The sequence below is a fragment of the Papio anubis genome, chromosome 12, assembly GCF_008728515.1.
Source record: "Papio anubis isolate 15944 chromosome 12, Panubis1.0, whole genome shotgun sequence".
Taxonomy (NCBI): Eukaryota; Metazoa; Chordata; class Mammalia; order Primates; family Cercopithecidae; genus Papio; species Papio anubis.
The window spans coordinates 112,620,768-112,636,083 of NC_044987.1; the positions used below are offsets into that span (position 1 = coordinate 112,620,768).

General features: G+C 46.5%; 1 protein-coding gene, 1 long non-coding RNA gene and 9 other non-coding genes across 13 annotated transcripts in view; 2 read left to right on the forward strand and 9 right to left on the reverse strand.

Annotated features, from left to right (window-relative positions):
* Positions 1-284: 284 nt before the first annotated feature.
* Positions 285-5,093, reverse strand: LOC101003559. Of its 3 annotated transcripts, none has more exons than XR_637139.3 (11): positions 5,023-5,093; positions 4,586-4,627; positions 4,299-4,382; positions 4,052-4,102; positions 3,677-3,709; positions 3,192-3,238; positions 2,959-2,991; positions 2,709-2,747; positions 2,233-2,273; positions 1,966-1,997; positions 285-1,837 (listed from the first exon to the last, which is right to left on the reverse strand). It is a non-coding gene; the product is annotated as an uncharacterized LOC101003559 (long non-coding RNA). The 3 variants fall into 3 exon arrangements; XR_637137.3 differs by having other exon boundaries at positions 4,586-4,766; positions 5,023-5,038; XR_637136.4 differs by having other exon boundaries at positions 4,586-5,038.
* Positions 2,068-2,193, reverse strand: LOC116269886. The gene has a single exon (XR_004177696.1). It is a non-coding gene; the product is annotated as a small nucleolar RNA SNORD22 (small nucleolar RNA).
* On the reverse strand, positions 2,483-2,551 carry LOC116269883. Its single transcript, XR_004177693.1, has one exon. It is a non-coding gene; the product is annotated as a small nucleolar RNA SNORD31 (small nucleolar RNA).
* On the reverse strand, positions 2,820-2,889 carry LOC116269882. The gene has a single exon (XR_004177692.1). It is a non-coding gene; the product is annotated as a small nucleolar RNA SNORD30 (small nucleolar RNA).
* On the reverse strand, positions 3,062-3,126 carry LOC116269878. Its single transcript, XR_004177688.1, has one exon. It is a non-coding gene; the product is annotated as a small nucleolar RNA SNORD29 (small nucleolar RNA).
* LOC116269887 lies at positions 3,337-3,458 on the reverse strand. Its single transcript, XR_004177697.1, has one exon. It is a non-coding gene; the product is annotated as a small nucleolar RNA SNORD22 (small nucleolar RNA).
* On the reverse strand, positions 3,779-3,853 carry LOC116269879. The gene has a single exon (XR_004177689.1). It is a non-coding gene; the product is annotated as a small nucleolar RNA SNORD28 (small nucleolar RNA).
* LOC116269880 lies at positions 4,176-4,247 on the reverse strand. The gene has a single exon (XR_004177690.1). It is a non-coding gene; the product is annotated as a small nucleolar RNA SNORD27 (small nucleolar RNA).
* Positions 4,453-4,528, reverse strand: LOC116269881. The gene has a single exon (XR_004177691.1). It is a non-coding gene; the product is annotated as a small nucleolar RNA SNORD26 (small nucleolar RNA).
* A 69-nt stretch (positions 5,094-5,162) lies between the features above and the next one.
* The window catches only part of SLC3A2 (solute carrier family 3 member 2), a 31,676-nt gene continuing 21,522 nt past the window's right edge, over positions 5,163-15,316 (forward strand). The window contains exon 1 of the mRNA XM_021925637.2: positions 5,163-5,534. Coding sequence (XP_021781329.1) covers positions 5,234-5,534 — 301 coding nt within the window. The 5' untranslated portion in view covers positions 5,163-5,233. The remainder of the gene's footprint in view (positions 5,535-15,316) is intronic.
* LOC116269952 lies at positions 14,209-14,390 on the forward strand. The gene has a single exon (XR_004177747.1). It is a non-coding gene; the product is annotated as a U2 spliceosomal RNA (small nuclear RNA).

A 15,316-nucleotide genomic window follows, 5' to 3' on the forward strand; every position in this document is an offset into this window, starting at 1 on the left:
TTGCTTGAGCCCAAAAGCTTGAATTTGTAGTGAGCTTGTGATCATGTCACTGCACCGTAGGACTAGGCAAGAGGGAAACTTTAAAAAAAGCTCCAATGTAATGGTATTGTGCACACCAAGATGGATGCTCTGCTCAGATCAGGTTAGTCATTTAACATACTCCCTAGCAGGCAGACCCTGTCAGGTGTCCCTTCCAGTTCCAGGGACTTGAGGGAACATGAGAGGAAGCCAGTTTCCCATGGAAATTTACACACTGGTGCTAAGGAGACACATACAAACAGGACTATGTAATCAATCATTTTATTATTTTCATCAACAACCAATACAGCAACACAAATTGACAGCCACTCCTCAAGGGAACCTTTTTTGTAGTTTAGAGCAATGCCCTGAATGAGCTACCTACATGGCACACAGTATTTGCAACATGCAAATGGAGACCTAAAGGCTCATGATGGGAATAGAAGGTGGCTCTATACAGAGGAACAGAAATGGAGTTATGGGAAGCTTGTGGGGAAAAGAAAGAGATCAGCCTGTTACTGTGTCTATATAGAAAGAAGTAGACATAAGAGACTGCATTTTGTTCTGTATTTGAGATGCTGTTAATCTGTGACCCTACTCCCAACCTTGTCCTTGCAAGAGACATGTGCTGTGGTGACTCAAGGTTTAATGGATTTTGGGCGTGCAGGGTGTGTCTTTGTTCCTAGAAAAGCTAGGTATTGTCCAAGGTTTATCCCCATGTGATAGGATGAAACAATGTTGCTAAAAGGTTTATCTCAAGGCACAGGATTTTCTTTTAAACTTATTCATGTCAGAGAGATCCTTGTTCTTACGTCTTACTGCTAATTTCCTCCCTAAAAAGGATCCTATTGTCCTGCCACTCCCTTATCTTTAAGATGGTAAAGATAATTATCTATAAATACTAAGGGAACTCAGAGGCCGGTGCCGGAGTGGGTCCTCTGTAAGCTGAGCGCCAGTCCCCTGGGCCCCCGCTTTTCTTTCTCTATACTTTGTCTCTATGTCTTATTTCTTAAGTCTCTCATTCCACCTAACGAGAAACACCCACAGGTGTGGAGGGGCAGGCCACCCCTTCAAAGCTCAATCAACAATTGGCAACAAGCTAGGTCAGTAGTTTGCCAAACTGGCCATCAATGCAGTGCCTGAGTTTTGGTTCTGGGCTTGGATCATGTAAGAAAGGCAGCAAAGTCTGGGTGCCAAGAATCACACCTACAATCCCAGCACTTTGGAAATCTGTGGTGGGAGGATCTCTTAAAGCCGGGGCCTTGAGCGCAGCCTTGGTAGTAAAACCAAGCCCTTGTATCTAAAAAACAAAAGGGCAGGTAGATTCCACAGAAATAATGTTGCAGGAAGGGGGTGATAAAATACAGAAACATCGACACACAGCAAACCCTCAACTGTTTCATTGGCTCCCAGTATCTTAATCTGTGTCTGCTAACATTTTAAGGTACATCTAAAAGACCCCCTAAACCCAGCAAGCTTTTCATTTAAAATTCCTTCAGTGAGGTACATCTAGGGAAAAAGTCCCTAAAGTGTGCTGATAAATTAGGCTCCTTGAATGTTGCCTTGGAGTAGGAAGTGCAGCATTAGACAGACTGCCTAAGCAAGCTGGGTAAAACCCAGTTACAAATAGCAAACTCCCAAGGGGTCACTTCCTTGTGCCCAGGTAGACCCACCCAAAGGCATGATTCACAGTAAAGCTTTGAAAAAAAAAAAGCAGCCACGCCATTAAGACGACTAAAATTATGCTGTGGTAACTTCAACAGCTAGGTTATCCAAGGACTTGGAAAATTCACCTTCTGATGTCCTCCAAGACAGATTCCTGCAGAGGAAAAACAAAAGTTCTTATTGGATTGGAAAATATGAATGTACACAATAGTTAACACCATGTAACCTAAGAGTAAAAGGTTGCTATTATAAAACCAGTTAAATATTTAAACAGATACCTACCATTTCTTATGCACCTTGTTCTTTACTCAGACCTGGAAAAATTAAAATCAATGTTTTCAACAAGTGATGATTACTCCCTTTCTTTGTATAGAAATATTTGTCATCCCTCAGACAGTTCCTTCTGGAACAAATCTTCCTCTTTTCCCCCAGCCAGTCCCAGTGGGTTCACCTTTACAGGCTCTGGGACTAGGACAGAGAGTAAGACGTGTGAAAGTTTCTTCACTGGGAATTTTTAGCATAGTCCACCTTACATTTAGGTTTACTCACCTGTAACTGCAGTCTGGAGTGAACAGTAACACCTAGTTTTCCTGCAAAATCAAGAAAAAAAAATGTAGTCTTGAGAGACTTTCATTCTACAGTACATTTTACAATCTCTCAACTATATCTGTTGCTTGGCAGACAGAAGTTTCAGGGCACATTTTAGAGGAAACACTACTTAGCCCAAGAACTTCCTATTGGCTGTAATGCCTCCTCAAATAACTTGTAATTTTTAGAAGTTGTCACTGGAAGGCAGGCTCACAGCTCAGAAAATACCTTTCAGTCACATTGATCAGACTGGGGCGGTATTCAACTCATCACTGGTGAGCAGGTGATCATCACTTGGTGGTCCAGGAGATCAAAAGATTTGGGTTAAGCCAGTTCTATCTGTACACATCCACCCAGACCACAGTGCTATCACACACAAAAATCACAGAAAATTGTATATAGCAGCCATTGATGGCAACTATTGCAAAGCCACTTACCCCAAACTCCTCTTGAGTGCTAGAGAGAAGGTGCTGGCCCTGAAAGGAGGAAGACCAAGTCAGTAGTGCTTCTCCTATCCTGCATTAAGTTGTTCCCACGCATCATTCTTAGAAAATCAGATTTCAGAGTCTCAACAGCAAGTCATCAGCCGAACGAGATTCCATGTAAGTCATCATATATACAGGCCTAAAAAGGCAGTTTTTTTCTACTCTATATGCTGGATGCATTGAATACAGTGAAATTACTCACCTTAGAGCCAAAGAGGTTATTGGTTACTAACACCTAGAGAAAAACAAAACTGTGGGTGAAAGATTCCTCAGACATGGTTACCCCCCACTCCCTGCATTCTCCAATTTCTCAGGTGTTCATGTATTTTCACTGTCAGTCATAGTGAGCTAGTTTGATTCATCATAGAAACTGTCTACTGGGTGGCATAAGCAGTAAGGAGCAAAAAAAAAAAAAAAAAAAAAAAATCAACTAACCTCTCAGCTCTGAAGGTTTTTCAATGGTATATGGCAACAAGCTGGTCCTGAATCAAAAAAAATCAATCAATTAGCTAATTATCCCAAACAGCCAAAACTATTTTAGTTACGGTTGCTAGTGGACAAGCTAAGAAAAGGTAACCAAATGCCTCAGACAGCTTATGGAATAAGCTCTCATGCCCTTTTTCAGTTAATCCTGGTAGGTTCACAATTACTGGTTCCCAGGCTAGAACAGGGCTGAGGCAGGATGCTTCCTCCTCACTGGAGCTGAACCGTGGAAACCTACAACTGACAAGCATTCGTCTGACCCTGGGCAGATCAGTGGGCATCTATCTGAGAGAAAAAAGGGGAGGTCTGGAAACATCACTACAGAGAACAAGAGGAACCAGAAAACTTTATGGTTTAAGCAGGCTTTGGTAACAAACATCAAGATGGCTAAGTTATCAATTAGATAATAGGCCCATAGAATTTAAAAAGCAACGTACTGTAAGATAGAGGCAGATTGTCATGAGGAATACCTGGAAAGCAAAGCAAATTAGTTATTTTAAGGTATTAGGATGGAATGAAACTTATTCAAAATCAACAACTGCCATCAGAACTCTAACATGCTATTAATTTTTGTACCTCACAGAACATCAGCTTATCAATTCAAATCATCTGACAGTAAAGTGATCGATATATGGATGAGGATAACAGCGCACTCTTACAAGAACTGTAGTACCGGGTTGCGATCTCGCTTCCCAGAAAATTATCTCAAGAGGAACAAGATGGAAGGCGCCAAAAAACAAAATTGCTTCCGCCGGCCACTTGTTCTCTTGTGAACATTTACAGAGATGACATACACCAATTTGAATAATTACCTGTATTCACTCTGGGAGGCAGCTGAATTCCTCAGGATAGATTATGAGATGCTGTAGACAACAGAGGAAGGCATTTTATGTACCTAAAAATAGTCATTCAAAGACCCCTGAAGACCTCGCCGTCACTTCTCAGTAGTAAGATGACATCACTTATAAGTTCAGCCATATGCTTGTCATTTTGTGTTCATCACGGAGTGGTTATCTAGCAAGGTCTCCTCTGTAAGATTATAAAAGCATGTACACCTACCTGGAACATTACTGTAACGCTGGCTTTGCAGAAAGATGGGTCTTGTCCCATTCCTTCACCAGTGAGCTCTTGTGGGCTAAACATCTGAAAAAATAACAGCCTTCACTAACACCTCAGACAAATCGATAAGTCCCTGACATTTATTGCGTACAGTGCTACTCAGAATTTTTGTGTTTTCTCCACTAATCCATCAGAAAGAGAGAGTTCAGTTTGTAAAATCATCCCCGTAGCAACTTCCACACACTCAACGAAAGAGCAGAGGTTAAGAAATGGCCATAAGAACTTACTGTAACATAGAGCTCTCTTCGATTCCAACGTGCGCGTAAACCCTGCAGACAAGAGTCCAAGAAGACAGTAGGTCAACACAGGGCATTTCGAAAACGCTATCTTCTGAGCCGACGGCTAAGTAGGAGGCTTGCAGGGCCCATCTCCTCAGAGTCACTTATCGTCACGGAGCTCAGTACAGGTCTGTGAAAAGGTCCTCATCATAGGGAGGGGACGCGCACGGCCCGCCATCGCCATCTTGTCCTTCACAAAGCCCCGCTGCTACTTAATTTCAGTCTCGAGGCCACCCACAAGACCTCACCCGCCAGTCACCCTGGCCACACAGCTACAACACAGAAGGCATAGCGCGTGCTATGCGATGTTCGCACAATCGTTCAAAATAAAAGAAACGGACAAAGCACAAAACACTGACAGCTACAAAGCTTGCGAAATCACTTACCAGCGGCAGTAGAACAATGAGACCGAAATTGGCAGGGAGAGACGATTAAATACCATCCCGCAGAGGCCCACGGGATTTGGGGGCGGTGCTATGGCGAGCGCACGCGCATACGTTGACCGCATGCGACCCCGGGGAGTTGTGGGTAGAGAGTTCCAGGGAAGGAGGGCGTGGACAAAGCGCTACCCGAACTTGTGGCGCGAAAAGGGCGCGCATGCGTCCTACGGAACCACACCGACCGCATTGCGGCTTAGTTTTCTCACCCAGTGCATGTGGCAGGAGCGGTGAGATCACTGCCTCACGCGGATCCTGCACTGACGGTCACGACTGCTTACCCGCTAACCCTGTTCTGACCTCCCCCTTGCCCCCACACACCCGAAACCTGTGTGCAGGATCCGCCTCCATGGAGCTACAGCCTCCTGAAGCCTCGACCGCCGTCGTTTCGATTCCCCGCCAGCTGCCGGGCTCACATTCGGAAGCTGGTGTCCAGGGTCTCAGCGCGGGGGATGACTCAGGTACTGGATCCCGAGCTAAACTCGGGAGGAGGTCCCCTTTGGTGGAGCCATTTCGGGAAAGTAAGTCAGGGTGTAAGTGCTCCACTGAAGACAGGATCTGATTTTTTCCTAACTGGTCCCCTATGTCCTGCCTTCTGGTGCGTTTTCTTTAGATCTTGGACTACTACGGGCCAACATTAGCTAACATTTATGGAGCACCGTTTTAAGCACACTGTATTAATCGATTAATCCATCAAAATCCCAAGAGCTAGGTAGAATGACAACCCCCATTTTATTAATGGGGAATCTTAAAGGGCTCCCGCGGTGCTGCCTGCTGCAACTCCTGCCTGATCACTATGGTTGCAGTCAGCTATAGACTGTTTTACTGAGACCGGACAGCATTAGTTCAGTCGTTCGTGGTAAACATCTACGTGTACAAGCACACTTTATAAACATTTTTTTTTTTTTCCCGAGACAGAGTTTTGCTCTGTCGCCCAGAGTGCAATGGCGGGATGTCGGTTCACTGCAACCTCTGCCTCCCAGGTTCAAGCAATTCTCCTTCCTCAGCCTCCTGAGTAGCTGGGATTACAGGCTCCCGCAATCATCAAGCCACGCTAATTTTTGTATTTTTAGGAGAGACGGGGTTTCATCACATTGGCCAGGCTGGTCTCGAACTGCTGACCTGGTAACCTCCTGCCTCAGCCTCCCAAAGTGCTGGGATTATAGGCGTAGGCCACCACACCCGGCCTGGCTCAGCATTTTGGGAGGCCAAGGTGGGAGGATCTCTTGAACCCAAGAGTTCAAGACCAGCCTAAGCAACATAGTGAGAAACCGATACCCATCTCTACAGAAAAATAGAAAAAATTAGCCAGGAGCGGTGGTGCATGCCTGTAGCCTCAGCTACTTGGGAGGCTGAGGTGGGAGGATTGCTTGAGCCCAGGAATTTGAGGCTGTAAGTGAGTTGTGATCAAGCCACTGCACTGCACTCCAGCCTGGATGACTGAGTGAGACCCTGTCTCAAAAAAAAAAAAAAAAAGTGGGACAGATAAACTATGGAAAATCAAGATGGCCCAGAGTAGACAGACAAGGCTGGGGAGGTTGTGAGTGGGAATGGTAGTTAGGAAATGCTTTATAGAGTGTCTGGGCCTGAAAGGGTTGAAAGACTCTGGAGGGGAATTCCGGTTAAAGAAACAACTGGAGCACAAGCTTGGTGCAAGAAAAAGAAGGAAGTGTGTGGCTACAATTCATGAAAGATGGGCAAAAGGGGAGTATTAGAATATAAAACTGGAATGTATTTCCTGGGGAAAGCCACATAAGCAGGACCTTGAGAGCAAAGCTAAATCACTTGAATCATAGATAGAAAAAAAAAAACCAGGGAGAGTTTTTAAGTAGGAAAGTGATAAGACATGGGGGGATAAGATGGAGACAAGGTCATTAATTAGATTGCCATAGTAGTTTAGGCAAGAGGATTCAATACTAGCAAGTGTAACGGCAGTGGAAGTGGAAAAGAGGGGATTTGGGTTAGGGGTCTCCAACTCACATACAGAAATCAGCTAAGTAATGTAGGTAAGTGAAATGAACTGAGTTGGGACTCTGGTGAACTGGGCAGCCCTTTCACAGCTCCAGCTGATTGTTGCCTTGTGACAGTATTGTCTCTGTGTGATCAGATAGTTTTCAAAAGAATCCAGAAGTCCAGAATTGTGTATTTACCCACTTAAAAATGTTGAGTTTAAATTTTTTTGGCTGGGCGCGGTGGCTCATGCCTGTAATCCTAGCACTTTGGGAGGCTGAAGTGGGCGGATCACCTGAGGTCAGGAGTTAGAGACCAGCATGGCCAACATGGAAACCCCTTCTCTACTAAAAATACAAAAATAAGCCGGGCGTGGTGTGGGTGCGGTGGCGGGGGATTGTAATCCCAGCTACTTAGGAGGGTGAGGCAGGAGAAGCGATTGAACCCAGGAGGTGGAAGTTGCAGTGAGCCAAGATCACCCCACTGCACTCCAGGCTGGGGGACAAGAGCGAGTCTCAAAAACAAACAAACAAAAAACCGAAATATGCCTGTGGGCCAAAGGTGGCCCTCATTGTGAGTTTGCAACCTCTTGTGTAGTGACATAGAATCTACTAGAAAAGAGGGCATTTAAAAAAAAGTAGGCTGGGTAGAGCGGCTCACGCCTGTAATCCTGAAGGGGGCCAGCCCCTCCACACCTGTGGGTATTTCTCATCAGGTGGGACAAGAGACTGAGAAAATAAGACAGAGAGACAAAGTATAGAGGAAGAAAAGTGGGCCCAGGGGACCGACACTCAGCATAAGGAGGACCCGCACCGGCACCGGTCTCTGAGTTCCCTCAGCATTTATTGATCACTATCTCTACCATCTCGGTGAGGGGGATGTGGCAGGACTATAGGGTAATTGTGGGGAGAGGGTCAACGGGAAAACATGTGAGCAAAGGACTCTGTCATAAATAAGTTTAAGGAAAGGTGCTGTGCCTCGATGTGCATGTAGGCCAGATTTATGTTTGACTTTACACAAACATCTCAGTGCAGTAAAGAGCAGTATTGTCGGCCAGGCACGGTGGCTCACGCCTGTAATCCCAGCACTGTAATCTCAGCACTTTGGGAGGCCCAGACGGGCGGATCATGAGGTCAGGAGATGGAGACCATCCTGGCTAACATGGTGAAACCCCGTCTCTACTAAAGTACAAAAAAATTAGCTGGATGTGATGGCGCGCACCTGTAGTCCCAGCTACTTGGGAGGCTGAGGCAGGAGAATGGAGGGAACCCGGGAGGCGGAGCTTGCAGTGAACTGAGATTGCACCACTGCACTCCAGCCTGGGTGACAAGGCAAGACTCCGTCTCAAAAAAAAAAAAAGCAGTATTGCCGCCAGCATGTCTAACCTCCATCGATAAGGCAGTTTTCTCCTATCTCAGTAAATAGAATGTAATGTACGATCAGGTTTTATACCGAGACATTCCATTGCCCAGGGATGAGCAGGAGACAGATGCCTTCCTTTTATCTCAGCTGCAAAGAGGCCTTCCTCTTTCACTAATCCTCCTCAGCACAGACCCTTTATGGGTGTCTGGGGGACGGTCAGGTCTTTCCCTTCCCACGAGGCCATATCTCAGGCTGTCTCAGTGGGGAGAAACCTTGGACAATACCCAGGCTTTGTTGGGCAGCAGTCCCTGCGGCCTTCCGCGGTGCATTGTGTCCCTGGGTACTCGAGACTGGAGACTGGAGAATGGCGGTGACTTTTACCAAGCATACTGCCTGCAAACACATTTTTAACAAAGCACATCCTGCACAGCCCTAAATCCATTAAACCTTGAGTCAATACAGCACATGTTTCTGCGAGCACAGTGTTGGGGCTAGGGTTACAGATTAATAGCATCTCAAGGCAGAAGAATTTTTCTTAGTACAGATCAAAATGGAATTTCTTATGTCTTCCTTTTTTACATAGACACAGTAACAGTCTGATCTCTTTTTTCTTTCCCCCACATAATCCCAGCACTTTGGGGGGCCAAGGCAAGCAGCGTGCTTGAGCCCAGGAGTTTGAGACCAGCCTGGGCAACATACGGAGACCCGTCTCTGCAAAAATAAAAATTAGCTGAGTGTGGTGGTGCATGTGTATAGTCCCAGTTCTGGGGGAGGCTGAGGTAGGGAGGATTGCTTGAGCCCAGGAGTTCAAGGCTGCAGTGAGCTTTAATTGTGCAACAAATAGAGACCCTGTCTCAAAAAAAAAGAGGGTTTCACTCTTGGTCACTGTAACCTCAAACTCCTGGCCTCAAGCAATCCTCTGGGCTGAGCTGGGAGTACAGGCACTGGCCACTATGCCCAGCTAATTTATTTTACTTTTTGTATAGACAGAGGTCTTGCTGTGTTGCCCAGGCTGGTCTCAAACTCCTGGGCTCAGGTGATTCTCCAGCCTTGGCCTCCCAAAGCAATCTGTAGGTAACAGACTTAGTCTGACTTCCTGGCTCTGGCTTCTTCCCTTCTAGTTCATTCTCCACATTGTAGCCAGAGCGATCTTTACAAATAAAAACTCTGGTCTGTCGGGCACGATGGCTCACGCTGGGAGGCCTAGGTGGGTGGATCACTTGAGGTTGGGAGTTTGAGACCAGCCGGACCAACATGGAGGAACCTTGTCTCTACTAAAAATACACAATCAGCCAGGCATGGTCGCGCATGCCTGTAATCCCAGCTACTCAGCAGGCTGAGGCAGGAGAATGACTTGAGGAAGGCGGAGGTTGCGGTGAGCTGAGATTGAGCCACTGCACTCCAACCTGGCCTACAAGAGCGAAACCTCTCTCTCAAAAAAAAAAAAAGTCTGGTCAGGTCTCACTTCCGCTCACAATCCTTCAGTGCCTCTCCATTGTCTTTAAGCTATAGCCCAACTTGATCAATACAGCCATTAAGAAGTGCTGCTAGACCGGGCACGTAATTCCAGCACTGTGGGAGGCCGAGGCGGGCAGATCACTTGAGGTCAGGAGTTCAAGACCAGCCTGGGCAACGTGGTGAAATTGTGTCTCTACTAAAAATGCAACAATTAGCTGGACATGTTGGAGTGTGCCTGTAATCTCAACTACTTGGGAGGCTGAGACATGAGAATTGCTTGAACCCGGGAGGTGGAGATTGTGATGAGCTGAGATCACCCCATTGAACTCCAGCCTGGGTGACAGAGTGAGACTCTGTCTCAAAAAAAAAAAAGGAAAAAAAAAAAAGCCCTGCTTCTAACGGCCAATGGCTCACACCTGTAACCCCAGCACTTTGGGAGGCCAAGGTGAGAGGGTCCCTTGAGGCCAGAGGTTTGAGACCAGCCTGGGCAACATAGTAAGATGAAACCCCCATCTCTACAGGAAAAAGAAGCCCTGCCTCCCTATCACCACTGCTCCCCCAAGCCTAATCTACCCCTTCCCACCCACAATAAACTCCCTGGGGTTTGATTCAATGTGGGCAAATCATCCTGCTATCCCTATTGTCTAGCAGAATACAATTCACAAATAGGACTCAATATACATTTATTAGTTACCTCTATAAGTTTTTTTCAGTTTGCCTTTTTATGTTGGGAATTTTATAAATTTTCAAATGATCATTTCTCAGCCAATTCATTGACTGTCTTACCAAATGATTTTGCTAGTAGCGAGGTCTGGAAAGTGTTTGTTCAAGGGGCAACACTGCCCCCACCTGGCAGCAAGAGGCACTGCCTCAATTAATGGAGGGGAAGGCTATGCAAATAACCAGTGCTTGGCAGGGAACTGGTAGACATGACAGTGGAAAAAAGGCTCAATTTCTTTTTGAGATGGAGTCTCGCTCTGTTCCCCAGGCTGCAGTGCAGTGGCTTGATCTCAGCTCACTGCAACCTCTGCCTCCCAGCTTAACGCAATTCTCTTGCCTCAGCCTCCTGGGTAGCTGGGATTACAGGTGCCCACCACCACTCCCGGCTGATTTTTGATTTTTGTATTTTTAGTAGAGACAGGGTTTCACCATGTTGGCCAGGCTGGTCTCGAACTCCTGACCTCAAGTGATCAGACTGGCTCGGCTCCCAAAGTGTTGGGATTACAGGCGTGAGCCACCACACTGGGCCTCAATTTCTTTTTGAACCAGGATCTCACTCTGTCGTCTAGGCTGGAATGCAGTGTGTGATCATGGCTCACTGCAGCGTTGAACTCCTGGGCTGAGAGGATCCTCCCACCTCAGCCTCCTGAGTAGCTGGGACTATAGGCATGTGCCATCACACCCAGCTAATTCTTTAATTTTTTGGAGTGTGACAGTGCCTCACTATGGTGCCTAGGCTGGTCTCCAACTCCTGGGCTCAAGTGACCAAATTGCTGGGAAACAGCCACTGTACCTGGCCCAAAAGAAATAGCATAGAATTTCCTGGGTTGTGGAAGAGTGTGGCATTGAGGTGGTCTTCCAGGGAAGAGGTACTTTTACAACTGCGGTGGGTACCATGGGTGTCTGGGCTACCTGCTCATGCAGTGTACTAATGTTTTCTAGTTCTGCTTTCAGCTTCATCCTGGATATACCATTTCCATCTTAATGTCTGACTAAAGGGTCTGTCTGACTTTGTGACTAGACAGGTCTGACAAGACCCAATTCATAATGGGGCAGTTCTGGATGCTTCATAGTCAAGCTTTCCAGTAACAGCCTTGACGCTGTTTCTCAAAAGGCACCTACTTCCCTGCTTTGGACAGCTTGGTCTTGCTCCAGAATCTCAGGGACTCGCATTGTGCTTTTGCCATAGGAGCTTGCCATAAGTTCTCCACTGCATCTTTTTTTTCGCTACTGATACTTTGGCTCCCCCAGGATCTGCTGGGTTGCATGGCTTAAGTGGCAAGGCCGTGTGCATTGCAGCCTAGACTAGGTGCAGAGCCATTTCCTACTCACAGTTTGAGTCAAAGTTGGCAGCTTACCCAGTATGTGGGCTGGAGATATATTTCTAGGTATGGATGTGATAGACACCACACCCATGCATCCTTTTTGTCTTTAGTGGTGGTACTGATCTCTGTCCCTCCCCAGGATGTGATACTGCTTTTGATTTACTATCATGGCTGAAGAGAGGGAGGGGTTTTAGAGAGCTCTTTGTCTGTCCCACTAGGATAGCTCTTATCTCTTAGGCCAAGGACCCAATGTGATTACTTCAACTCCTAAGTATATCAGTCCTGTTAATTTTTTTTTTTTTTTTTTTTTTTTGAGATGGAATGTGCTGGCTTGCAGTGGTGCCATCTGGCCTCACTGCAACTTTCACCTTCCGAGTTCAAGCAATTCTTGGACCTCAGCCTCCCAAGCAGCTGAGACTACAGGTGTGCACCACCACGCCTGGCTAATTTGTTTGTTTGTTTGTTTGTTTGTTTGTTTGTTTTGAGATAGAGTCTCACTCTGTCGCCCAGGCTGGAGTGCAGTGGCGCAATCTCGGCTCACTGCAACCTCTATCTCCTGGGTTTAAACAATTCTCCTGCCTCAGCCTCCCCTGCCCAGCCCTCGTTTAAACACCTGGACCTGAGGAAATGACTAGTGATGGGTCCATGGACAAGCAGACTTACTGTGAGCTAGTAAGTTTTGGCTAAGACTTCAGTTACTGCCTGACACCTGTAAGTCCCCACTCTAATGCAGGGATCATGGTGATGCTTTGGGTTTCCAGGTCTCAGTGTCAGTTCAGATCTTGTGCCCCAAATCCTCAAAGTGTTTAGGCATTTCCCTTTACCCAATTGTCTGAGTAGGTGATATGTTGACATACTCCCTTTTAGGAGGAACTGGCGGAAGCATTACAGTTTTAGCATCCTTTGCTAGGGATTTGGGCATCTCTTCAGTAATTGAGTTTTGGATGTGAAAGTTGGTTCAGCCAGGTGCGGTGACTCATGCCTGTAATCCCAGCACTTTGGGAGGCCACGGCGTTCAGATCACTTGAAGTCGGGGGTTTGAGACCAGGTTGGACAATGTGGTGAAACCCCATCTCTACTAAAAATACAAAAATTAGCTGGGCGTGGTGGCGTGTGCCTGTAATCCCAGCTACTAGGGAGACTGAGGCGGGAGAGTCCCTTGAACCCTGGAGGTGGAGGATGTTGCAGTGAGCCTAGATTTAAAAAGTTGGCTCAGATCCAGGAGCCGAATGAAGGATTTTGACTGTGTATTGTAGTGATGGTCCGTAGCTGCCTCTTCCTCCTCTATTCTTGCCTTTTTCTCTTTGTAGATGTGTAGTAGCATCCTTTTTGGCTATCCACATATTTTTCCCCTAAGGATGCCATGCTCTATTGTATCCACAACTCTGAATCGAACTCCCCATGGCTACCTACCCCTGCAACATTGCCAGTTTTATGGTAGTTGCATATTTCTGGCTTTTGGCAGCTAAGCAATGCTATCTGGCCTCTGTTATGTGTTGAAAGATATTTCTCCATATATCTTGAGTAACTCAGCTCTGTGACTGCTTCTCCTGTCATCAGCTGTGGACTGCTCAGAAGCCACCACTGAATTTCTAAGTGATGCTGATGCCCACCGATGTCACCAGTGTTTTCCTGATGGTTTTGTAAATGTGTCCTTTGGGTCCTTTCTTGGAACACTATTTTCTGGTCTCACATTGTACAGTACAGTATGTTTATCTATTCCAGCATGCCTACTTTTTTCAGTCACTTTTTTTTTTTTTTGGTTGGGGGATGGAGTTTCACTCTTGTCGCCCAGGCTGGAGGGCAATGGTGCGATTTCGGCTCATTGCAACCTCCGCCTCCTGGGTTTAAGAGATTCTCTTGCCTCAGCCTCCTGAGTAGCTGGGATTACAGGTGCCTGCTACCATGCCCAGCTAATTTTTGTATTTTTAGTAGAGATGGGGTTTCACCATGTTGGCCATGCTGGTCTTGAACTCCTGACCTCAGGTGATCCACCCTGATGGGAATGTTAATTATAGTAGTTTCTTTGCTTTTTTTTGTGGGAGGGGTCTTACTCTATTGCCCAGGCTGGAGTGCAGTGGTACGATCTTGGCTCACTGTAACCTCTATATCCTGAGTCCAAGCTATTCTCGTGCCTCAGCCTCCCAAGTAGCTGGGATTACAGGTTTGTGCCACCAAACCTGGCTAATTTTTGTATTTTTAATAGAGATGGGCCTTCACCATGTTGGCCAGGTTGGTTGCAAGCTCCTGACCTCAGGTAATCCGCCCTCCACAGCCTCCCAAAGTGCTGGGATTACAAGGTGAGCCACCACATCCGGCCATGCTTTTTTGGTCTGTGAGCAAGAATAGTATCTGTTCTTCTAACGTCTCATCAGTTCTGTAATTGAGGATACTTTATCAGGTGGATTTTTGGAACAGGGAGATGGAACAAAAGCTTGCTCATCCTTTTTACAAGTCAATATAGTATTGTAGTACCTCCATGAATGCTATGGTTCTCCCTTTTGGGGTAGATGTCAGTTAAAATGCAGACTGTTGCATTCCACTGTATCTTTTGGTTTCTGGAAAAAACTTTAAGGTGAATCTGCTCGTTTTCTTTTTCTTTCTCTTTCTTTTTTCTTTTTCTTTCTTTCTTTTTTTTTTTTGAGACGGAGTTTCTTGTTACCCAGGCTGGAGTACGATGGACCAATCTCTGGTCACCACAACTTCCGCCTCCCGGGTTCAAGTGATTCTCCTGCCTCAGCCTCCTGAGTAGCTGGGATTACAAGCATGCGCCACCACAATCGGCTAATTTTTTGTATTTTTAGTAGAGACAGGGTTTCTCCATATTGGTCAGGCTGATCTTGAACTTCTGACCTCAGGTGATGTGCCCACCTCGACCTCCCAAAGCGTTGGGATTACAGGCGTGAGCCACCGCACCCGGCCTATTTCCTTTTTTTCTTTCTTTTCTTGTCTTTCTTTTTTTTTTTTTTGTTTTTTTAATTTGAGACGGAGTCTCGCTCTATCGCCAGGCTGGAGTGCAGTGGCCTGACCTCGGCCCACTGCACTCTCCGCTCCGGGGTTCAAGCGATCCTCCTGCTTCAGCCTCCCGAGTAGCTGGGATTACAGGTGCGCGCCATCACACCCAGCTAATTTTTGTGTTTTTGGTAGAGACGGGGTTTCACCATGTTGGCCAGGATGGTCTCCATCTCCTGACCTTGTGATCTGCTCGCCTCGGCCTCCCAGAGTGCTGGAGTTACAGGCGTGAGCCACCGTGGCTGGCCGCTTCCCTTTTTCTTTACCTTTAATTTAATTTAAAAAATTAAGATGTTTGTCTCAGCCTGTTGCCCAGGCTGGTCCCAAACTCTTGGCCACCAGCAATCCTCCCACCTTGGCCTTTCAAAGTGCTGGGATTATAGGCATGAGCCACCATGCCTGGCCCGTTTTTTTCT